Source organism: Corapipo altera, unplaced genomic scaffold (genome assembly GCF_003945725.1).
Source record: "Corapipo altera isolate COAL_440 unplaced genomic scaffold, ASM394572v1 64, whole genome shotgun sequence".
Lineage (NCBI taxonomy): Eukaryota > Metazoa > Chordata > Aves > Passeriformes > Pipridae > Corapipo > Corapipo altera.
In genome coordinates this window covers 1,309,474-1,333,678 of record NW_020884893.1, presented here as the reverse complement: position 1 = coordinate 1,333,678, position 24,205 = coordinate 1,309,474, and the positions used below count along the sequence as shown (strand labels likewise).

At 43.0% G+C, this 24,205-nt stretch overlaps 1 protein-coding gene across 14 annotated transcripts in view; it reads right to left on the bottom strand.

The window, feature by feature from the left end:
* The window catches only part of PTPRT (protein tyrosine phosphatase, receptor type T), a 459,737-nt gene that overhangs the window by 32,632 nt on the left and 402,900 nt on the right, over positions 1-24,205 (bottom strand). For 11 of the 14 annotated variants that reach the window (XR_003528091.1, XM_027645791.1, XM_027645792.1 and 8 more), the window contains 4 exons: positions 21,257-21,334; positions 21,021-21,056; positions 11,818-12,005; positions 5,768-5,855 (listed from right to left, as the gene is read on the bottom strand). Coding sequence is in view for 13 of the 14 variants with exons in the window: in XM_027645791.1 (XP_027501592.1) it covers positions 5,768-5,855; positions 11,818-12,005; positions 21,021-21,056; positions 21,257-21,334 (390 nt within the window). In the remaining variant the exon portion in view is untranslated. The remainder of the gene's footprint in view (positions 1-5,767; positions 5,856-11,817; positions 12,006-21,020; positions 21,057-21,256; positions 21,335-24,205) is intronic. The other 3 variants (XM_027645801.1, XM_027645803.1, XM_027645798.1) reach the window with 2 other exon arrangements.

The following is a 24,205-nucleotide window of genomic DNA, read 5'->3' as shown; positions in this document are numbered from 1 at the left end:
CAGCTTACTGCAACTAAAAATGAGACCAAAAATGCCCCTCGTGACAAGTGAAGAGAATCCCAGGTTGATTTTTTAAAGTGGGACCGAGACAATGTCTCTGCACAGGGTGCAGCTCAAGTGCTCTGAATAACCCTCGAGGAAGGACCTGCCTCTCTTCATTTAACAGAGACAAACTCCAAAATTAAGTTTCAGTTCTTTGAGCCACTCTTTAGACAGAAACTCAAAGCAGGCAGGATGAATATCTCTGGAGGGAGCTGAGGGGGGAAGACCTGAGAAGCAGAGTGAGAAGGTTTAAGCACTTCAGACAATCACAGATAATTATGGATAAAGAAAAGAAGCTCCACAGGTGTAAAAAAGTGTTGTTGGTTTGGGGGTTTTTTAAGCCAAATAAAGGAAAACCCACGAAGGGTGAAGAAATGATCATTGAAAATTAATGCTATTTATAAAAAAAAAAAAAAAAAAAAAGAGACATCCAGGTCGAATCACATTTTGGGACCAAATGAGAAATACTTTGCTTTGGGAGGACAGAATTCAAAATATTTCATTGCATATTTTACAAAAATGAGATTAGTTCCTGAGGGAGATTTATTGCTCTTACAAGTGAGAACAGTGCAGCAGAAAAAAAAAATCTGTGTATATGCTAAGCACACAAAATATTAATGATATCTTAATGGTGTCTTTAACCTTGTTCAGAAGTTTAGGAGCAGAGTTTGGATAAAACTTCATAAAATAACTTACCTTGTAAAATCTCTTCTTTCCACAAAAAACTTTGGAACTTGGCTTTTTTTTTTTTTTTTAAGGCAAATTATCATGCTCTGAGCAGTAAAAATCTTAGGGGTTTTTGCCTTTTAAAGGCCTTTTTAAAGAACAACAAATGTCTTCATTATATCTTCTCCCAATGGTTAAAACTTATTTCTGATTCTGCACTTTATTCACTGGACTACACTAGACAAGGTGACCGTGTATTTGTCACACTGAAATGAAAGGTTCACTCAACTCTTCATTAAATTTATCAGACATCATATCCCCAAGTGCTACAAATGGACTCTAAGAAACTTTAAAAATGGAGGGAGAAACAGAAAAAAAACCCCCTGCATTCAGGAACCACAAAAAATGGAAACAGGCTTTAACAAACGTATAAATAATTTTACTTCTCCCTGTTTACTATAGTCTGTATGCAAGTTAGCAGAAGTCTAAATTTATATGAAGAGTACTTTGACTGAAAATTGGTCTTAAAACAGATTTCAAAAATGACAAGAATTTCAGTGAAAAGCACTGTGATCCCATTTTAGCACAAAATTGTCACCATTTTAAACTTCTGTCAAAATTCCCATTAGTGATCGTTTGAAATATCATGGCAATTTCTCCCCATCTCATTTTGACACCAGCACTGGATTAATCTCACACAACTTTCGCCATCTAAATATTACTCAGCTCATCTAAATTGGCTGTCAAGGTTCCCCACAGTCAAGGGAGAAATCCAGACATCTTTTGAAATGACTCAACCCAGTTCTGGTACAAAAGGATGATTTGCCCTCTCAAGGACACTCTGTCCTCCCCTTTTTCCTCCCACTGATCCTGGACTGTGCCTGGAGAGCTGTGGGATAAATCCCATCCTCTCAGGGTCATAAACCATGGACATTGCACAGACACACAAGAGTTTAGGCACTACATGAGAAACCATGCAATAAAAATGCTTGGAAGATGAAATATTTCTGTTCTAAATCCAATGTTGACATGTGAGGCCCTGGCACAGGTTGCCCAGAGAAGCTGTGGCTGCCCCTGGATCCCTGGAAGTGTCCAAGGCCAGGTTGGACTGGGCTTGGAGCAACCTGGGCTAGTGGAAGGTGTCCCTGTCCATGGCAGGGGGTGGAATGAGATGAACTTTTAAGTTCCCCTCAACCCAAACCATGCTGTGATTCTATGTAGGGTTTTAGGGGCACTGCACCTGCATGCCTGCTGAAAGCTCCTTTAATCTCTCTCTTGTTCATCTCTTCCACCACAAAATACTCTGATTCATTCACAGTCTTCCAGCCCAAAGCATATGGCAGTCAGAGCATGAAGGAAATACAGCAAATTTCTCTACTGTCTTTTGTCATCAGCTCCATAGTTTTTAGTGGAACACCACAAGACTTTAAACCCAGGGTGGCTCAGTGGGGAAAAGAAAGGGACAGGAAGTGCTCTCCCATAAGCTGAAGCAAAACACAATCCCATGTCTTTGCATCCTCAGCTCTCGTCTGAGAGTTTTTTACTCCCTATAATGTAATGGCTCTAAATCTGAACAAGATGGGGAGAAATAATACAGTACCAAAGGTCCCATATAGCTTCTGAGTATTTTCTCTTCTATGGAATAGGTTCAGCTCAACCCGCAAAAGCTCAACATCTCTCCACTAACAACCACTTTCTGATGCTCTTTGAAGGCTTCAATATCTAGGCCCTAGAGCCTAGAGATTTAAATCATTTTGCTTCAGCACATAGATGGATCCACAGCCTACCCTTGCCCCCTAAAGACAAACTTTGCATCTCCACAGTTGTCTTTGTTTTACAGCTTTTATAACCCCAGTGCAGGAGCAAAGCTCGTGGACTCAGTTGATATAATAAAAGGTTTGAGCAGGGCAGCTTCCTCCAGCATGGTAAGTCTGGGCCATTGCAGTGCATCTTCCCACCATCCACAGTGGATTTCTGGGGCATACAGACCCCAGATAAACTGCTCAGCTTTTCTACTTTTCCAAAAACATACTGCTGTTGTGGAAAACCCTCCGAAAATCTGGGATTTAAAGCATGGTGGAGTTTAGAGTTCTCTTGCCTCTCCTCTCCATGAGCAGATTAGCTCCTAGATTGGTTTGCAAGTGAAGAAGAGGTGTTGGGGCTGACAGCACGATGTGGGTTTTCAGAGAGAGGCAGGATGTTAATCCAGCCCTGGGAGAGCAGTGAGCCAAGTAAAACAGTCCTGTAACTGTGCTATTACCCAGAAGGCCAGAAAGACAAGATCTAATCTGCTGTGATTCACTGAGCAGTGCTACTTATTCCAAGGGCTTACAAACCCCCATTTTAACACAAGTCTCTGAAGCAGTTACAGAAGTTAGATCAAAACCTGGCTTTTCAGTTCACTCCCCATAAGGGAGGGGATACCTTGTTCCAGGAGTGATAAAACAGCACTGGTGGTTAAATAAATAATGTTAATTGCTATCTGCAGCCTTTTACCAAATCAACTGGCAGGAGCAACCAGTGCCTGCTCTGAGTTTCCCCAGCCATTACAATTCTAGCACAACTAAGCAGCTCAGGGTGTCATCATGTTCCCCCTCCTCTGCTCAGGCTTTGGCACAGCTTGTACCCACAGGAGCACAATTCATTTACAGGACATGCCTAGAGGGAACCCCTTTCCTGCTACTCTGAGCTCTGCTCTTGATCCTTTGCTCTGGATCCTGTCACTGCCTTTACTCAGGGAAACTGCCCCGTGTTGCCCATCAGCAGGGCCTGGCTCAGCCAGAGACACCTCTGTAATTTCCCAATGGTTTTACAAAATGATGGATGTTATGCTCCTTCCTTAGGCATCCTCCCTTCATCTTCTCAGACCTCCTCAACAGAAGCAAGGACTTCACTCCATTTTATCACTATTGCACATTACTAAATTCTCCTTGCTGTCTTTTAGAAGAGCTGTTGTCTCCTCCTCAAACTCTTTGTTCTGATATTTGAAGTGAAGAAAACCCACTCAGCTTTGTTATTCACCTTCAGCTTGTGTGCATCCTTCCTCTTTCACTTTGCTTTCCTTATCTGTGCCTTTCCACCCTCTAAACCCCATTCTGAAATCTTTCCCAACAGCCCTTCCCACTTGAGCTTCTTTTCTGACACTTTATCCTGTGCAGACACTTCTTCCTTAGCTCTGATTACATTTTGCATTCCCTTATTCAGGTTCATCACCTCCTATCTGCTCTGCTCCTGTATTTATATTTATAGCTAAAAGGCTCACATCACTCTTCGTTAGACAACAATTCGTCTCTGTGAGCACCTTCCCTTTAGATAACAGCCCCTTTATCTTCCTGGATTTTGCTTCCTAACTTCTCACTTTTCACTTGGGAGTTCAACGTTTTCTTTGTGACCACCTTCACCCTAAAAGGAATGGCGACTGTTGCACATGGTGTGGCCTCTTTTCACCTCCACTTTTAAACTATGCCAAGTGCTTCCTCAGAGCACACAGAGAAAGTTTTTCACATTTCCTTCCCTATATCACACGATGGCACTTCTACCTTCAATCCAGTGTTTGCATGGATGATTCATCTGCCTTAGACTCATTTAATCTCAGTTAATTGTACAGACAGGTAAATTGAGCCTCTGGCTGGAGGTGTCTCTCTTTGCCACAGGAAGCTCCCAGCGAGGTGGAGCTTTCAGGCAGCTGAAGTTAAGGGAGGTAATTTTCATGCTAATTGTAATGCTCCAGTGCTGTCACTTCCATTTTCCACAGGGAGACAAAAAGACTGATGGCCTTGGTGACCTGCTCACAACCAGTGCAAAGCCAACAGCAGAAGTGGGATCAGATCAGGGCTCATAAACTTCTGATCTTCGTTTCCAGATTTCTTCATCTTTGCCACAGGGGCTCTGAACTGAGCTGTTCTATGCCAGTCCCTCCTCAAGTACCACATGAATAATTTCTTTCAAGTCTTAAAGAGAGGAGATGATCCTTCTTTGCAATCTAGGTTTAGTTTGGTTTTTTGTTTGGTTTTTTTTAAATTCTTTGGTAAAGTCTATTTGTTCTACAGGAAGTATATATTTAACCCAAGAAAAAAAGTGCAGTGCAAAATATATCCCTCAGCATGACTTAATTTTGCTTTTATAGTATTCTATAGATTTATCCAGTCATGAAAATCTATAGCACATTCATTTATATTCTTATTTCTTGTTCTGATGGTCTCAAGCTTGGCTTCTCCAACTTGATGCTGCTCAGCAGCCCTTGAAAAGAATTACTTTTCACACCTCCTCCCTGCAGTCATAAGGAATAATGAAACACTGGGATGAGCTGCCTGGGGAGCCTGTGGAAAGCTCAAGCCTTGGAGATCAACTTTGGAAGAGGCTTCAGAAATATCTGATAAAAATAAGAGAGATGAATCTAATCCCGACTTGGAGAATAAAGCTGGCCCAAGTGGCTTTAGGGAGCCCTCCCCTGCCCTGTGTTTCTGCAATGTATCAATATTCCAATAACATCAACGATAACAGATCACTGAAAGAAGTAAACTAAGAGTTTTCAGTGCATTTTCAGCTGCCTTATTGTGATTCTGAGACAGAAGCTGAGCTTGTCCCACCCATCAAACCAGCTCTTTGGGGACAAGCAGCGACTGCTCCACTGGTTCCTGACCACAAGGAGGGAGAAAATCTGATCTCTGAGACACATTTAAAAATCTGATCTACCTGCAGGTCCTTTTGTGCTCCCTCGTGTGGCACTGAAAGCTCTGGGATATGAAGTAAAAATGGACAGAAAATGGGCATTGTCACATACTGTGAGAATCTCACAAAATTACAAACATGAAGCACGAAGCAAGGCTGATATAAGATGGGTAAAACCCCCACAAAGCCATGCAATGATGTTATGTAAAATAATTATAACCCCTCCCATAAAACAAACCCAAACACGTTAGCCTGCAACAAATGGACTGAGCTCCTGAACGCTCAGCACTGTAAACCAGACTGCACTGAGCTCCTCAAACACATTCTTTCCCACAGCATGCACATAAAATCTCGCAGGAAGCTCAGTTTAATGTGAATTTACACCTACAGGAGATTATGTTCCCGTATCTGTTCTTATTGCGGTTTTCATCCTCCTTGGCCGTGTCCCAGGAAGCCGTTTGCCCCTCGGGGAGTGCCTGCAAAACAAACAACAATGGGCTGTTTATAAAGAGCTGCCCAATGCCTTCAGGTGGGTGAAGAGGCCTGAGCAGGACAAAAATAAAGGCGCTGAATAATTCAGTAGCTGACCAAGCAAAAGGCTCTTTGAGGAAAGGGCGTCTCCACTAATGCGAAATGTGCAGACCAATTTGCATCTCTTGGCTTCTGCCAGCCAAGAACAGTTTTCCTCCTGCTACTTCTCATCTAAAAGGGTCAGGGGAATTTGTTTCTGGCTGCACAGCCACAGGGTAACCTCATTTCCCCCTGTAGAACAAGGCTCGTGGAGATCTCAGGTAAGTACACCTCTGAGAGAACCCAGAGGGCTGAAACGCAGCGCTCAGCCCTTCGTACTGGAGTGGAAAATAGATACAGTGGTTTCACCAATTTCTGTGTTAATAATGGGTGATGCAATACAATCCACTAGCTGGTTTTCTCTGAGGAAAAATAAAGCAGCTCAGGGGTTTTAGGTCATGTGTAAGGAAGAGGGGCAAAAGCAGGTGAAACACGCCCGTGAAGTATGAAAATAAACAGCCATTCTCCTAAAATCTGCTCTTTCAGTTGAGGAAGGATGGGGTAGGGGACACTGGCAGCACTCAGTGCTACCCTGCCTACAGCTTGGTCCTACAACTGCTCTGAACACACTGGAATGAGCCACTTCCCCCTTGAGACATGCCCAGGGAGGAATTTAAGGCAGAGCCTGGAAAGCAGCAGTTGGCACGGGATGGATGGTGGCTGGAAGATAGCCCTGGGTGAGAAGAACAGCTCCCCCTGAACTGCCTCAATAGTTCTGCCTCCTCCAAGATGTACTCCCTAACAAGATTCTACATCACCAAAACCAACATTATGAATTGTATTATTTCTGCTCCCCGGGGAATTACGGGGGTTTTATACCCCAATCATCGTAAAATCATATCTGCCTCAGCTAGCAGCTGTGCTAGGAAATGAATTTATATTCATCTTCACAAGCCATCCAGGTCTATTATGTGCCTGAATGCAATAGCAGAGAGACACAATTAGGATCTACAACACTGACATTACAATTAAACTTAATATGAGCAAACCCCTGGCAGAGCAGATCGCTGTGAATGCCCCCCAGAGGGATCCAGGACAGCAAATGTCAGGCACTGCAGCACTGCCAGGAGCACTGTTGACAAAAACAGGGACAGCCAGTTCCCATTCAAAAACCCAGGAGAAAGAGTAATAACTCTGTAATTGGGGAGGGCTTTGATCACACATAGATTTCCTTTGCAGACAGTTGTTTCCAAATAGCAGCTCATCTCCTGAGGAAAAACACCCGACCAACAAACCCACACACAACAAAAAAATCCCCCAGCAAAAGAAAAGAGGTGAGGAATGCTCATTTTCATCTTCAAAGACTGAGGAAAAAGGTGCCTTATTTTTCCACTAATATCAAATTATAGCAGTTTGACCAGAGAATGGCAACAGGCATGAGGCACCTAATTAGAGCTTGATCTGAAAAGGAAAAGAAATAAAAGAAATAAAATCAAACCCTTCCTCATGACTTCCATGTGGACTGAGCTGTCTTGTCCAGAGAAAACACATTCAGGCCCAGTAAATCTCTTTTCAACAAACCATGTCCTTTCATGAGATTTGAACATGAAATTCTCTGCTGAAATTGATGTTTTTATATTTGCTGATAGAGCCTCCAAAGATTTAAGAGTCCAGGAATTTTCATCTCGTTCAATCCCACAGAAATCTCTGCTTCCCACAGAACTGCCCAGCCCCAAAAGGAGGGAGCTGTGTGAGCAACACAAACTACCTTTGTGGGGGGCACCTTATATCCCTGCTTTTATAAACATCAGATGAACAAATTGGGGTACACGAACTCCATGTACATTGGTTGTACAGCCCAAAGAATTTTCTTATGTGATCACTAAAAATGCAGCACCAAGAACTGAAACTGCATTAGAAATAAAGGCAAAAATATCAATTATAATGAGGTTGCATCCACAAAAAGAGGAGCACACCTAATGTTCTGCTCCTTCAGGTTTTGTTGGTACAATAACTACCTCCATAACTGCAAAAGAGTTACTAATTCTGTTTCTATCTGCATTATCAGCTATGTTAAATCAGGACAGATCACTCAGGCACTGGTAGTTAATTCATATTTCACAGGAAACGCTCCCCCTTCTTTCTTTGACTTGGTAACAGCAGAATTTCAGTGTTCAAAAAACTATACTTGATTTTTAGGGCTTTTCTACTTCTAAAACTTTCTAAACTCCTTTTAGAGAAGTTTTGTGAAATTTATACTGAAATATCTTCCCACTAGTGGAATTTAGGTTACAGTAAAGCTTTTTAAACTATAAATTGATCTAAATTTTAGCTGAAATTACAAGGATAGATCTCTCAAAGTCAGATTCATCTCAATCAAGCTTCCTAAGCACCACAGTCCAAACATGACTGAAGTGTTCCCATTAAATTGAGGCTTACTGCAAGCCAATTTAAATTTCCAATGGATGCATTTAGTTAGTCTGCTGTTTGTTTTTAATTTAAATACGAAAATTTGAATCCTTCATCTGCACTGATCTACCTCAATGCTGCAGTATTGCTGCCAAAGGCAACAACATCAGTTAAAAGCCTCCCTGTTCATCCCAAATTGTGCCATGGAGCCCTGGCCCTCTCCCTGCAGTCACTCTCTTCTCAACAGCGGTGGAAAAACCGTTCCCACAACTCTGCTGACAGCCAGAATTAAAAAATGCTTTGGCTAAAAAAAAAATAACCTGAAAAGAAGTATTTCAGCCATTCATTTTGCAGTGCTACATCATAACCTGGACCACTGGATCTGTTCTTTTGACCACAGGAAGATTTGTAGGCAGAAATTCAAGGGTTAAAACCCAGAGGTGACTTCCATAAGCTGAAGAATTTCAATACTATGATGCTTGAGGAAGGAGCCACAAAATCCAAAATAGCTAAACCATCTCAGTAATGCAGCAGGAGAATGTGCTTTAGTGACATCCTAAATCATAATGGAAAATGAGTTTGGGTAATTAAGCTTATTATCTCCTCAGCCAGTAATTGGTGCTTGCAGTAAGTCTACGGGACTAGTCCCACAGCTCACAACAAATCAGGGCTGATATGTTCTGGAAAAGGAACTGGAGACATTTAAATGAGTCCTGTTTAAATGTTTATGGCTATTCCTAATCCCAAATAGTGCCATCTACACCCGGAGCCATGGATAAGATTTTTTTCCCTTCTGTTCTGCTTGTTTCGTTGCTGAACAGAAGCAGCAGCCAAAAAAGGTCCAAGTCACACCTTGCCCTCAGGTGCACAGGAAGGCCCAAAATAAACCCCCCACGGGGAGTGCTGACAGATTCCCACGTTCACACACAGTTATCATCCACTTCACACCAGCACTGACACCTCTTACACAATCACATCCTGCCTCTCAGCTCAGCATGGAGCCACCAGAAATGGTTTTTTTTCTGGATGCCCTCAGTAAAACCCGCTGCCTGTGCCCCAACATGGAGGTGCAGGCAGCCTTTAAACAAACATGGAATGCAATTTCCAGGTTACCGAGCAGAGATGAGAATATACAGAGATAAGAGATTGTCATGTGTGACTGATATGCTCCCTTCAAAGCGATTTTTCATGAGAGTAAAATTATTTGGTAACATGTCACTAAACAGGCTGCAATTTATGCTATCAATTTGCAAAGTAAGTAGAAAATCAGCTCCTTGGAAGAAAAAAAAAGAACATATTTGGAGGCTACACTGATATTAGTGTCTGAAAACACGTTTTAAAAAGAGACATCAAATTCTTTTTTAAGATTTTATCGACTGTTCTGCAAAGTGTTTTGCAGAGCCGGTTTTGCAGCTTTGTGCTCCTGCAGATCCCCACTCTCAGCCCGGCTCAAACCTCCCACCTTCCCGGAGATTCCTGACATCCTCCCTGCATTTGTGGCGCTGCTATTTGGAGCCCAAGCGCTGCCTGCATCCCGTGCTCCAAAGCCCGAATTCCAGCCTGGAAAAACGCCCGTTACCGCGGGCAATTAGCGCCGATTGAAGGGTGGAACAGCCCAGGGGATCTGTGAGCTCGTGGCAGCCTCCAGGCTACTCCTCCTAAAGAAAGGAATTATGCAAATCCATGGAATGTCACCGTCATTACACACGTCTGTAGATGGCACTTTGTGGGAAAGGCACAACTTGTGGAGCTGAAAGTTGCATTGACATTTTTCATGCTAATGTGCTATTTTGATAATTACCCGTGCCAGTGCCAGAAAATTACATATATGCCAGCACCTGTTTTCTTCTTGAGCATCAAGAACTAGATCTCAGGGCATCTGTAATCGGGCTGAATGCAGGTTTGGGTACTGCTCATGGAAATGGAAGCCGAGGGGGGGCTCAATAAATCTCCTAAGGGAATTATTACCCTTTCTCAATATTAAACGCAGCTCTTTATATTGATAGTTTAATTAGCACGCTTGATTATGGGGCAAGAGTGAGTAGACCTGGTTAACATACAGTTTCCAGAAACATTTGCTATGAAAGAGTCTTTGATTCCATCTGATTAAAAAAAAAATGCTCCTGGGTGACAACCAGGAAAAGACTCCCTCTCAATTAGAGCAAAGCCCAGCACTGAGGGGGGACAAACCCCATGGACTCTCACTTGCAGGGTGCAAAAGTGAGCTGTTTTCATTAAGTAACTTATTTTTCACAGCTGTTACGTTATTTTTAAGTAGTTTTAATGCCACTGTGCATATTAATTGCTTATTGCCTTCCCACAAGCTTACTACATTCATTATAATTATCCCTTGCTAGAGCTGAGCCTCACATATGTTTGATGCTATTTCCCTCCTCTGTTTGCTCTGCTTGAAATGTATATTCCTTTTCCAACTCCTCCCCAGTGTTGTGTTTTTCGGGTCATTTGGATTATATTCCTGGTCATTCCAGCTTTGGGGTTAAGATGTGGAGGGGAACAGGGTTGTTTTTTATTTTTCCAGCTTACCTTTTACTCCTCTCCTCGCACAGATTTGGAAGTGTATTCTGAGCCAGAGGTTTGAGCATACTGGAAAATTCCACCTTCATTTAAGCTGCACAAACTCCTGCCTTTGACTTTACAACTCTGCATTCAGGTCATGGCGCTGTGATTAAATTTGATCAATGGCGAGGGAGTATTTGGAGCTCCCCCAAAAGCTCAAGCAAAACCCCTTCCTTTTCTTACAGCTTGGTTTACACTATCCAAGGAAAGCAGATCAGTAAGGAAGGGACTGTGGGACTCCATGTCCTGCATTGAGTTCAGCACCTGTTAAATATTTACTGTCTGCTCTTTATGGGAGAGAGGGCACATGCTATGGGATGAGCAAAATGTCACTGACTTACTGCTGTAATAAACACCTTCTCTTGGTACCTGAGGGCCACCAAAGGCTGACAGTGCTGTAAAATCCTGCCCTCATAAACCAAAATAAGAAAGGAAAGGATTAAGAGGGTGAATTAAGGAAAAGAAGCTCTTAAAACACAGTTATCCTCCCTTCCAAGGTTCTATCCCTCGTGAGGGCAACTTTTTGTGAAGAAAGACAATGCACAGGTACCCCCAAAATGCCAGGCAGTGGAAGGACTGTGGGAAAATTTATTTCCAAGGTCAAGAACACTGGACTTCAAGAACATTCACCTTCATGGCTTGTCAAACACGGGGCCTGGGGAAAGACACACCCCCTGTTCTTCTCAGGGCTTTTATCATCCCTGGCCCCCCTCTGTGGGGACCTTCAAACATCTCTGCAAGGACTTACCTTTTTCTCATACCAGGGAAAGTCTCTCTGGAATGCAGGAGGAGAAAACACCCAAAACTGTCTCTAGGAAAGATGCCTCTTCCAGGCAGGAAAGTCTCCCTAAGCGAAATAAGCCCTGATCTCGCGATAAATCTTTCGGAAGGGTCTTCTACCCTTATACTCCTCTATTATAAGTGAGTGAAGGTTCCTCTTACCTCATACTCCTCTTTGAAGCCATAGCCCTGTCCCCTCTTCATCTGGGTGATGTGCTGCAGCAGGTCTGCCACTCGGATGGCAGGCTGGAACTGCCCCCGGGGGTAGGACATCTCCACGGGCTCGCAGCTGCGGTACGGGTGGGTCTGGATGGTCAGCGTGGGCTGGGGCATCTCTCCATGGCTGCTGTCTGTTGGAAAGACAGGGAGGCAAAGCAAGCTTTCACCACTCTGCTATTTCCAGGCTCATTCTCTGTTTTACCTGTTTCTCCACCACCCCGCAGGTCGGGGCGGGCGAAAGGAAGCAAAGAAATAAGTAAGAAACACACACTATATAAGTATATAAATAAGTAAGAAACAAACAGCCTTCAGCTGCCTGGAAACTAAATCACACTGGAGTAATTCCTCGTGTCAAGGAGATAAACTCAAAGATATGGGAACAGAGTGAACAGCCAGCCAGGCTGCTGAGGACACAGCATAAGGGTGAGCTTCCCAGAACTCCAACAAAATTACATACCTGTCTTCACAAACCTGCAAAGAACACAGCTGAGAGATACACACAGATGAGCAAGAGATTCAAGCAGCATTTGGGTGTACAGCACGAGATAACTGAAAGGGGCCCAAGTGAACAGCAAACAAATTATTAGCATTTCAAATAAGCCACACGGGACACCGGAGGTAAATTAAACTGCTGCACTAGTTCAGGCCTAAAATTTTATATGTCAATTACAAAGATGGAATATCATCAGAAATAATAAAGCAGTGTAAAAATGCAGTTATCCCTGCATGCAGAAATTTAAATTTCAGATGTGTAAACTTAATAGGAAAAGGGTGGTTTTTTGAAAGAAATGGATTGAAAGAAATCTATCACTATGCAGATGGAACTGCAACCTCATATCTCCAGCAAAACTGTGTACCCAACAAGATATTCCCAGTGAACTAATAGAAAAGAATTTAAATAATAACTTCAATTACCAAACAACTGACTGTAACAACTTTTAATAACAGGAACTCAGATTAAATGAAAAATTCAGTTTCTTATCTACCGGAGTTGACCAAATTTAAATAGTTGGCCAAATATACCATTGGTTTTTCCTGGGATTACAGGGATCTGAGATGCTCAGGTCCTTCCACACACACAATTCTTTCTGGTCTTACCCAAAGCCAGGTTTTGGCAAATAAAAAACCTCCCTCCCTCGGATTGTTGATAAACCCCCCTTAAGCTGGCACAAACCCCCCTTAAGCTGGCACACACGGGGTTTGTTCACTGACAAAGAGCTGAAACACCCCCCTCGTCAGCAACACTGCAGCCCTGTCTTTGAAGGGATAAAGCATAAATAAATCAAATTGCAATTTCAGGGTGGTTTTTGTGAGGCAGAAATACGGCCAGAATGCTACTGTAAACATTGCTCTGCTTGAGAAAGCACTGTGGGGTTGGATCAGAGGCAGTCAGGACTCCCTGTGCCCCTCCTGTGAAGGTGGGCAGGAGCAGAGAGGTGAGGGATCCCTCTGCCTCCTTGGCAGCTGGTGAACCAGTGACATGACAAAACATGACAAATAGCACTTTAGCTGGTTTACTGTTAGATTAAGGGGAAGATATGAAGACAGGGATATGCTGTGTTTGGAAGCTGGAGGACTATGAGGAGGAGACAGGAATGTCATCAGTGGACACTGCTGCTTGATCACCAGTGAGATAAAAACATCTGGTGGGTGAATTATCACATCTTGTGCTTCTGAAATAAATTAGCACAGTGATCATCTGCTCTGAAGATGAGACTCCTGAATTTAAGGATTTCTAGGTCCCAGGTTCTCATCAACACAGTCACATTCCCAGGACATTCAGAGATTTACAGGGCTATGGCTCAAGCGAAGCAACCCTCACATACAAAATGTGAATAAATTTGGGATTTAAGGAAGAGTAACATCCAAAGCACTTGTATAATCATCCCTAATGCTCTGACTAATGACAGTGTGAGAACTCTGAGCAGAGGGAATTTCAAGGTCTATTAATTCCCCTAGTTGGATTGGCTTTCCCAATGCATCTTTCCCCCCCTATTCCCTATTAACCTCCCGTAATGGGAAGGAGAAGATTTTTATCGCGGACCATTTCCGACACACGTACTATGCTTAATTTTCCATCATTAGGTTTAATACAAACCCAATCTCACAATTGGCTTCTCTCAGGAACCTGCAAGTAATGCCACAATTTCATCAGCCCCAATTAGAAAACATTATGAGATCCCTATTCGAGAGGGAGCCTTAAAACTAATGTGTGGTTCTGGAGCTAATACAGGGAGGGCACAGCAGAGCACAGGCCACCTGTAAAATGCAGCTCAGATCAGCCAACTCCTTTGCAGGCAATTACTGATTCCTCTCTTCATCAGTTCCTTTAATTCTGCTGTACTTGGCTCTCTTCTCAAAGAGATCTATCACAGGGAGACGTGAGAGCCAGGAAAGTGGTGCCCCCTCCCTTCCAGAATAATTTCTCTCAAAGTAGGTGCTTGTGCTATGGGTCTGGAACAGGAAGAAGATGCTCAGAAGCAAAGAGGGGTCTGTCTCTGGCCTTTGAGTCTATAGTGACAACTGATCTCTTTGGTCAGTGAGATAAAAATTGGTACAAACCCCACTGATTGTAGGAACAACTCTTGCAGCATTGTCACAGAGTCACAGAATGGTTTGAGTTGGAAGGGACCTTAAAGATCATCTTGTTCCATCCCCCCTTCTATGGGCAGGGACACCTCCACTAGACCAGGTTGCTCCAAGCCCCATCCGTGGACACTTCCAGGGATGGGGCAGCCACAGCTTCTCTGAACAACCTGTGCCAGGGCCTCCCCACCCTCACAGGGAAGAATGTCGAGTGTAGTCGAGTGTAGTCCATGGCATCACACCTTTTGTGTGCCTCTCACCCAGCCACGTGTTTCTGCTTAAAGAAAAGTACCACACAACCTGGGTCATCCTACTCTCAGCCCTGGGACACACAGTTGAAACAAGATCATCACCTCCTCCAGACCTCCATGACAAACACATTGTGAACATCCCTCTGTGCTACCTGCAAGAAAACCCAATCCCAACAACTGCACCGGCTCCAGACTGTCTGTTGTTGCCACCAGCATTTTATCTGGGCCAAGGAAAATGCAGAGGTACTTTTAGGGAGACAAATTGCCACGTGAGAGGTGAGCCTGGAGTTTACATGTTGTGCTACTAAAGCCTGATGCAAGTAACACATTGTTCCTCCTCCATCTCATCAGCCCGTGAGTGTGGAGCTCAGTGTGGTTAATGAGCTGCTCAGAAAGGCACAGCACCCTCTCCAAGATGTGCTGTTCACAGCCATCCTGTGAACAATTCACAGTGCAGGTAGCAGGGGAGGGAGCAGCAAAGTGATCTCTCACCAGGACAGTCAACCAAAAGAGTCTTTAGAGGGCTGGCAAACGGGCTTTGCTTTTCCTGCAGGTTGCAGCTACAAACCACATTTCATTCCTTTTGGCACAATTATTACTGGGAAAGACAACAATAGATACCAGCAAAGTCAGGCTTGTACTTTAATTGTTGCACTAAAGGCAAGTCAAAGCAATTTTCCACAGTCCCTTTTCTCTGTCAGCTTCTCACAAACATGTCCCCAGTCCCCTGCAGAAGAGGATGACTTTGCAGGACAAATTGACCAAGACTTTCCACTAAATTTTTGGCAGTGGCTCTAAAGCACGTGTGCTTTCCACGAGTTTTTGGTCAGAAAAGAAAAACAAGAAAACAACTTTTTTTTTTTGTGGGAAAGTTGCAGGAAATAATTCACTCTAATGCTCAGAAACTACTAAACATACAGAATCGTGCATTGGGGTTTTCTGGATTATACTTCATATGCACATCTTATTTCTAGTCATATGTCCTCATATTTGTGACAGGAACACACACCATCATACTTCACTGCATACCAAAGATGGAGTACAGTTCCAAAAAATAATCAAAATTAAAACATTTCAAGATGTGGTGATTCCATTCTGACCCCAAAAGTTGTGGCAATGGTTAATTACCCTCACTGTCTAAACATTTCCTAATTGTAATTTGATTTTGCTTAGCTTCGATTGCAGTCACTGAATCTTATTATACCTCCTGTTAGATTAAAGAGTCCTCTGAGCATTTGAAACCCTGACCCACGCAGGCACTGATCAAATCACTTCTTCAGATCCTCTTTGATAAAGCAAATCAATTGAGAGCTTCTGAAGTCTCATTAGGGCAGGCTGCTCAGGGTCCTGGTTCTTCCCCAGAACCATTTCCAGTTTTCCACAGTTCTTTTTTGTGCAGCTGTAAATAAGACAGGTGTTCTGCCTGTTGCTGGAAACACGCTGGTAACGAGAGGATCATTTCTAACATTAGCAGCTTGTGACAGCAAGGTCTGTTACCTTTGTTTGTTAACCTTTTCCAGTGCAATACTCTTACTCCCCACACCAAGATGTCCTTTGCCAACTCAGATGCTGGCACATTCATGATTCCCCATCAGTGGAAGTGTCCAAGGCCAGGCTGGATGGGATTTGGAGCAACCTGCTCCAGTGGAAGGTGTCCCTGCCCATGGCAGGGGGTGGAATGAGATGATCTCTAAGGTTCCTTCCAGCCCAAACCATTCTATGATCAGTCTAAGAGTTCACAGAACACCCCGAATTTTTGCAGAAGACATTAAATGAATGATTCACTGGCTCTCACATAACTAGTCTGATTGGGAGACATTTCAGGCATCTCAGCTTGCGTGCTTAGTGTGTAACTGCAGAGGATCAAATTTAACAACGTTGACTTCACATATTTGTAAACTCTCCCTGCTTATGAAATGGTGCTTTTTGTGACTCTCTTTCATGGAGAAAATAATCATGAACTTGCTGAACTCAACTCTCAGGTCTTATTTTGCCAAAAGAAACAGAACAGAGCCCAGCATGCAGAGGGGAGCTGGAGCAGAGGCCAGTGAGGTGGAATCTTCCCCCATTTGATGAGTAACCCTGAGGGTGAGATTCTATTGCCTGCCTATTGCTGCTACACCATCTTGTATTATATACTTTTGTGCTACCCAGACAAGGGAAATAAATATGTTTCCCTCCACAGAAAAACTGATAAACTTCTCCACAGATGTCACAGATAAAGATGAAGAGCAGCTGAGGAATTAGATTCCCAGTCTCAAAGCGAGTCTGTACGATCAGAGCCCTGTGCAACATCCCATAAGGCTGCTGGGAGGGGACCTGCTCCTCCAGGCACCTTTGGGGATTAAAGCTTTAGATGCTTTTATAGATATCATCTTGTTTTGTAAACACAGTTAGAGAAATGGATATCTGGACACAGAGTATGATGTTGCCTCCTGACCAGAAAACCAACTTAAGCCTCAGACAACTAAAAGCAAAGCTGAACTAATGTGTCATCTTCTATACATGGAGAAGTTTCTTTCAAAACTTTTGCTTTAATAACCACGAATTCCTTCTGTGTCTGAAATGACAGGCCTATCATCTCTGCTTATATTTTTATTCTCTTAGCCTTGGCAAGTGATAAGATGTGGTAAGACATCCTTTGCACAAAATAAGTTATGTTTTGAGTGGTGTTTGTGATGGATTTAATTACACACAGAGCCAGTCTCTCTGCACCAGAGTAAGGGTTGTCATCTTGACATCTCCTGAGGATGACTCCAGCATGGTTGATACCTCCTGCCCTTACACCAGGGATATGGTGCAAGCTGGAAAAAATAATTTGCTTTTTTGTGTGCATCAAGGCTTTGTTATATGATAAATATCCAGCTATAATGTACTATCTACAACACCAACAGTGCTATGGCAAAGCAGAGTCAAAATATCCCTTATCTAATGATATCAACTGAGCTATGAAAAGTCTTTACAAAAAGCCTTCTGACAGCAGGCTTGACAGAGAACAGAAGATACACCTTCCATTTCAAAGGCTGTGAAGAAGCCACATATCCATAATTTTTTAAAAAAGTAAGTAATTTTCTCCAGGTTCTAGAGATTCTTAAGACTTGCTTGGTTAACACCTTATGCAAGAGCATTCTAATCGTACAAAAACTATTCCATACATTTTCTTCATCAGTCAGCTTAGAAAAAAAATCCTGTTAAAGGCACAGAGTTCCTATGGTGAAGTGGGCAAAGATTTGGGGACAAGTGTAACTGCAGCTCTTCAGCTGTGTGGACCTTGCCAAGTCAAATCTCTCTTTGCCTCCTCGGTGAGAAGAAGGTGCCAGACCTACCCACCTCTCAGAGCAATTCATTAGTTACAGCTGAAAAACTACTGGCAGCTTCAAAACACCACAGGAAACTAGAAGCCATTAATGGCTGGAAAAGAGAGTTTTCCAAGCCACCTGATATTCTGCAAGCAGAAAGAAATGTAAGAGAAGTTCAGCTCAAGGATCCCTACAAGGGTCTGCCCCTCCATTGCTCCTTCTGCTGCCAACCTGAGCACAGGGAAATGATGGGAAAGCCTCTCCCACAGCTCCTTGTCAGGGGCTGGCATGGCCTGGGAGGCTGCAGATACAACTGAACAGGTCAAGCTGTTGATTTTTGAGCTTCCATTGCATAAAAATAACTCATCCCACAATGAAAAGAACCAGTAATGCTGCTACAGCAGTGATATTGGCTTCTTAACATCTCTGAGTCCTTCAAACCAGGTTGTGGATACACCCAGAGCAGACTGGTTAAGAATGGGCAAAGCCCATCCAAGCTACTTAAGAGTGAAATCCAGGGAAAATTTCTCTGTCTTTCTAAGCCCAAGCCAGTTTCATGACAAGGAGCTCTCCCTGCTTGTTCTGCCCATCTGCAAGCAGCTACAAGGCACTGCAGTCCCCATCCTCTCTGGAAGGCAGCAGCTCCTGTTGTGAGGATCCTGAAATGAGAACAAGGCTAAATGTTCTCACACACTGCTGGGAGATGACAGAGGATGCAAGGGAAAGACATGCTGGTTCCCTGGGAGAGACTGCACTGATCAGATCTCCTGAACATCCTCAAGAGCTCTGGCCATGGACATTTTCTCCCAAAAACAACCTCTCAGGTTGTGCTCCCTCCTCTTCAGCTGGACATCCACCTCTTTTATTTCTCAGTGTCAGATATTCAGTTCTCTAGTGAAGGTGTTTGTGAGAAACATTTAAAATCCAGAATTGTCTAGGACTGGAAGAGGAAATGACCTCACTAAAAACATGCATTACATGAGAAAGAATTAATCAAGCCTGGGATAGGGTAGAGGCAAAACCAAAATCCCCTGGATCTTACTATCAACAAATCTTGTCCCAGTCAAGCCTAGGGAGTCATCTACTACTGCAGATACAGAACATTTATTAGCAGAATGTACAACAGCTGGGAACAAACAGTACTGAACTGCAGGCAGAGCCTGGATATTGGTAGTGGGATGACTGATGTCTCTTTTAAGATATCTTTCTCTTTCCTGGGAATGAATATTAAGGAACATCAAAAATTAAACTTATTTTGCTCATACAGCAACATCCAAGGTCTGATGAATGTTTCTGAGAAGCCAGAACACCAAGGTTTTAATTTGTCTTCAAGTCACAAGACAGAAATTTCTCCAGTGCCAAGGAATGTTTCACAGCCTGTTAAATTCAGGTGGAACTGGGGTGGTGACCAGTCAGTGTAATTAATGTCTTAAAAGTGCTCTAAACTTCCTACCCCATGTGTAAAGCAGGGAAGTCAATCCTTACTCAGATATAGTGGTTAGTATAAGTTTGAAAGAGTTTTGAATACCTAAGTTAAATTCCTGTTTCTTCTTTTTCCTCTCTAAAATTTGGGACTTTAAGAGTTTTGAGGGCTTTTTTGGCTTTTGCTTTGTCATGAGAAATACAGACTGAACCTGTTCGTTGCTCCTTGAGCTTCAGGAGATAAAATGTGCAGTTCACACCACAATTCTGTCATGACAGAGAGGGAAAACAGCTCCTCCAAACGATGATCATGTTTTCCCAGATGCTGAGTGCAAGACAGAGAAGTTTCACCTCTTCCAGCAAACTGCAGGTCAGGGCCCTGTTTCTGAGGCACAGCCAAAAGATAAACCTGGTTTTGGACTTTTTTATTGAGTCTCTGGGAAACGAGAACAAACCTTCTGGAAAATGGACTCCTTTCCCTGCCCACCTCATTCCAAGAGGCCTCATCCATTGCTGTCAGCTTTTGACAGACAACAGGATGAATGTGTGTGTTGTGGCAGCCCCTCCAAACCTCTGTGCCCAGGCTGTCAGTCTGGAAGCCAAAGAACAGCCACTGGTTGTAATTCCATCCCGGTCTAGGATGGCCCTTCAATGTGTTCTGAGTGATGTTCAAGGTGGTCACTGCACATTACTGTGTCTGGGAGGGAGTATTTACTGCAGATAATCCAAAATGACAGGTCTGATAAACACCACTGGTGAGATTCTGATCAACCACAAATCATCTTCCTGCTTTATAGCAGAGGAACTCATAAATTAGAGAATCAGAATGGTCTGGGATAGAAGGGAACCTAAAGACCATCTAAGTTCCAGTCCCCTTCCACCAGCCCAGGTTGCTCCAAGCCTCGTCCAGCCCGGCCTTGGACACTCCCAGGGATCCAGAGGCAGCCACAGCTTCTCTGGGCAACCTGTGCCAGGGCCTCCCCACCCTCACAGGGAACAATTCCTTTTTTAATGTCCAATCTAAACCTGCTCTCTTTCAGTTTAAAGCCATTCCCCCTTGTCCTGTGACTCCAGCCACGCCCTTGTCACAAGTCCCTCTCCAGCTCTCTTGGAACCCCTTTAGGTGCTGGAAGGGGCTTTAAGGTCTCCCCAAAGCCTTCTCTGAACACCCCCAGCTCTTCCAGCCTGTCTCCATAAAAAAGATCCCTTCCAAACCAAACAGTTCTGTGATTCTGTGCTGGTTGCACAGGCACAACCATCTCCATGAGTCAAAACTAAGCTCCAGGCAAGGCTGTGTGTGTGGGGATTTTGGTCCAGAACCCAAATCTCATTACAAAAAGAAACACCAAATACTTGTTAGAACTCCTAAACCTTCATTTTTTAACTGTTCTTTCCTTTAAAAAAAAAAATCAATTAATAACAATAATAAAACACAAATGAAACAAAAGCTTTCCAATTAACACACGACCCCAGGATTAATCGTGATTTTGGAGCCCAAACACTTAGCAGTGCTCTCTCTCCAAGTTATTTTCAGGATACAATGAGTGTGTTTGCTCTCCAGTGCCATACACCATACCTGTCTTCTTACCTAACAGCGTGGTCGAGGGGACAGTGTCTGATGATACTTTTGAGATGGAATTCCGTTCACCCACACGACACGGATCAATGGAAACCAACAGAAGATCAACAGGAAAAAAAGTTACAGAAAACGAAAACCAGGTTAGCTGTGTGTCACACTCAGAAGCCTCAGTCTTATAGGTCATATTGGGAAACACAAAAAAGCAAAGGAAATTTAGAAACGAAAGAAAAGTCTGGCACTAGTACCTGAGTAGTAGGAATTCAACATAGATTTGCTCTGAAGGGTTTTGCTTTGGACAGAAAATGAACAAGGAGAGGGTGATGCTAGGTAGGAAAGACATAAGGAAAAGACTTTAGACATATATTAAGAGAGAGAAAGAGAACAGGGAGAATGTTCCTCAAAGAACACAGTAATATGGGATATATAAGGCTTATCAAAATGAATTATATTTTTCATCTCGACATGCATATTACATTTATTACATTGTCATCATGATGGATTTTCTTTAATATAAGCACTCCACACCCCAAATATAGTATTATAGTTACTGTAAATCAATATGTTCCTACACGGGATACACATACAGCCACATTCACAGGTCTCTAGTCTAAATATCAATTTTTTTAACCAAAGAAGCAAACTTATGGTTTTATCTCTAGGAGAAATATTCTTAAAAATGACCCCCAAAATACAAACTACAGAAAGTCAGTATTAACAGTAAAATAAACCACAAAAATACACAGGCAGGGGAGCAATTTTTTGGTTAAAACAGCACAAGATTAAAAGGGACTTTTTCTTCAAGCCAGGGCTGTTCACAGCAAACCCTATAATCCTTTCCCCTGTGCTCTTTCAGCAGGACAAGCATCCCTGCCTTTTCCCATTAAAGCAACAGATTTCTCAGGACAAGAATCCACAAATTTCCATATTAATAAAATCAAGTATTTCCATATTAATCAAACAATTTTGGAAAGGCTCAACATCTTCACGGCAGATTCTTGTCTTGATAGCAAATTTATGAGGTTGGTTTATACCTACAATAGCAAACATGTACATTCTTATGGTAATCCATCATTTTTGAAGGCATATCCTTTTGTTATCACTCTGCATTCACTCTTGGAGTTACAGGCATTTATTTATCTCCTCCTCAGAATGTTGGGAAACAAGCTAATACAAATCTCAGTACATCAGAAAGATGACAGCAGATAACACAGGAAAAACTATTCCACAGCCCAGTGGAAGTAGATAAAACTCAGTGTACATCAAAGTAATTTCAGAAGCAATTTTTGTATCTCTGGAGCAAACACCGCTTAAAAACTTTGAGTTATTCTGTGGGGAAAACCAAAGAAGTCACTGGTCTAGGGAGGTCCATAAAGTCAGCAGAATTACCTCCTGAGTAGTTTATAATCATCTAGTAAATGAACTTGCTCTCACTCTGAGTTCTCCCAGCATATTTTCAGACTTACACCACTTGAAAACACATTAAAACAATTGAATTTTTCATAGTTTAGTCTGCTGGAGCTCTGCCCCAGCTGCCCAGAGTCAGACAGCTTCTCTCCTCTGGGGCCTCTTGCTCTGTGTTTGTCAGCCTAAATCAGACCCTTCTCTTACCACACTCAGAACGTGGTCACTTTGGCAGATACATAAAATAAGATCTAAACAGAGGAACTGGTTTGCCCAACACCACAGAGCAAGTGAGTGCTCAGGGCCTGGAGCAGGACTGAAGGTTTTCTGGAATTTGGGAGTGTAAAGAACTAACTTACTGCCTTTCCAGAACTGTTAAGGATAAATTACTGAGGCAGCTGAAGATAAACACCTCCCTTCAGCGAGTTTGATTAAAAATGTTACCAACTGAGGTTTATGAAATGAACAAAAATCCCCAAAACAAGCAAATAAAACCTAAAACAAACAAACATATTCCCCCAAAAAAACCCACAAAGAAAACAAAACAACAACAACAAAGTTTCCCAATACTCTGGAGAACTTCTTCCCCAAATCAGTCAGGTGGTGGCTTGTATAATGAAATGTGTACACAGTGCTGCTTCCTAACCAGAGGTTCTTACAAGCACTCGGCTCTGTAATCAAAGGGAACACGTCCAGAGAGGATTTCATATCAGAGTAGAGATTAAGACTTCATTAAAAATTCTCTTTGTATTCCCTGGAGTGGCACGTGAGGCCACATGACAGATCCCTCTAGTCATGCAGAGTGGTGGAGGCTTCTTCCTATTCTGAAAATTATTCTTCTTTCATTTTTTATACGATTTCTTTTGTGCTAGAAAACCCCACAAAAATCCCATGCAAACCAGTAAAAGGGAATTTAGTATATTTCCTTTTATGCCTTTGATGAAATGTGGGTTTATTTTTTATTTTTAATAATTTTTTTACTAAAGAAAACACCTCATATTCCTGACCCTACAAGTCCTTGGACTGCATTTAGCAGGTGACCAGATTATGAGTGAAAATTGTCTGTGGGGTACGAGTAAGAACCAGATCTTGCTGTATTTGTCTTTTGTGAGTCAGAGCAAATCTAAAGACCTTTGCACGTCACTCATCACAAAACCACTCAGGATATGGAAAGGTGAGAGTTTATATGTTTCTTGGTTCAAAGGGATCCTTAACATCCTGAGTGCCACTTGCCTACATCTTCCTCTCATCTCGTTTTCCTAAATAAAAGTAGAGTAACTTGGTAACTGTGTAGTAGTGTCTACTACTGCAAAACTCAGCTCCCCCACTTCCAAAATGCTGGAACACTAAAGCCACAGACCTCATATCAGTCTCACCCCTGAAGGGTGGCTGGAAAGGGGTCTCCTCCCAAAGTGAGATGTTACAGAAGCTAAGCACACCTTCATAAGGCCGTTTCTAGCAAAACTGGCTGCATTTTAAGGGACTAAATCCTCAGAATCAAACAGTTCCTGCCAGAACCCCTGCCAGGATGTCAGGATGGCTCTGCTGGGGACATGGAATTCTCCTGGCCAAGCCTGGTCTGTGGCATTTTAGCACAGCACAGCCAGAAGAGCAGAACACATCAGCAGTGCATCACTGCTGAGCTCCTGTACTGCTGCTTCTGCCATCCCTGCCAAACTGCAGGGATTTCTGGGTGGTGACACCCCCCTGCACACCCTCCTGGTCACTGCAGATGCTGGGGGACAATTTAGGCCCATCTTGCCTCCAATTTGCCATCTTGGTACATAATAACC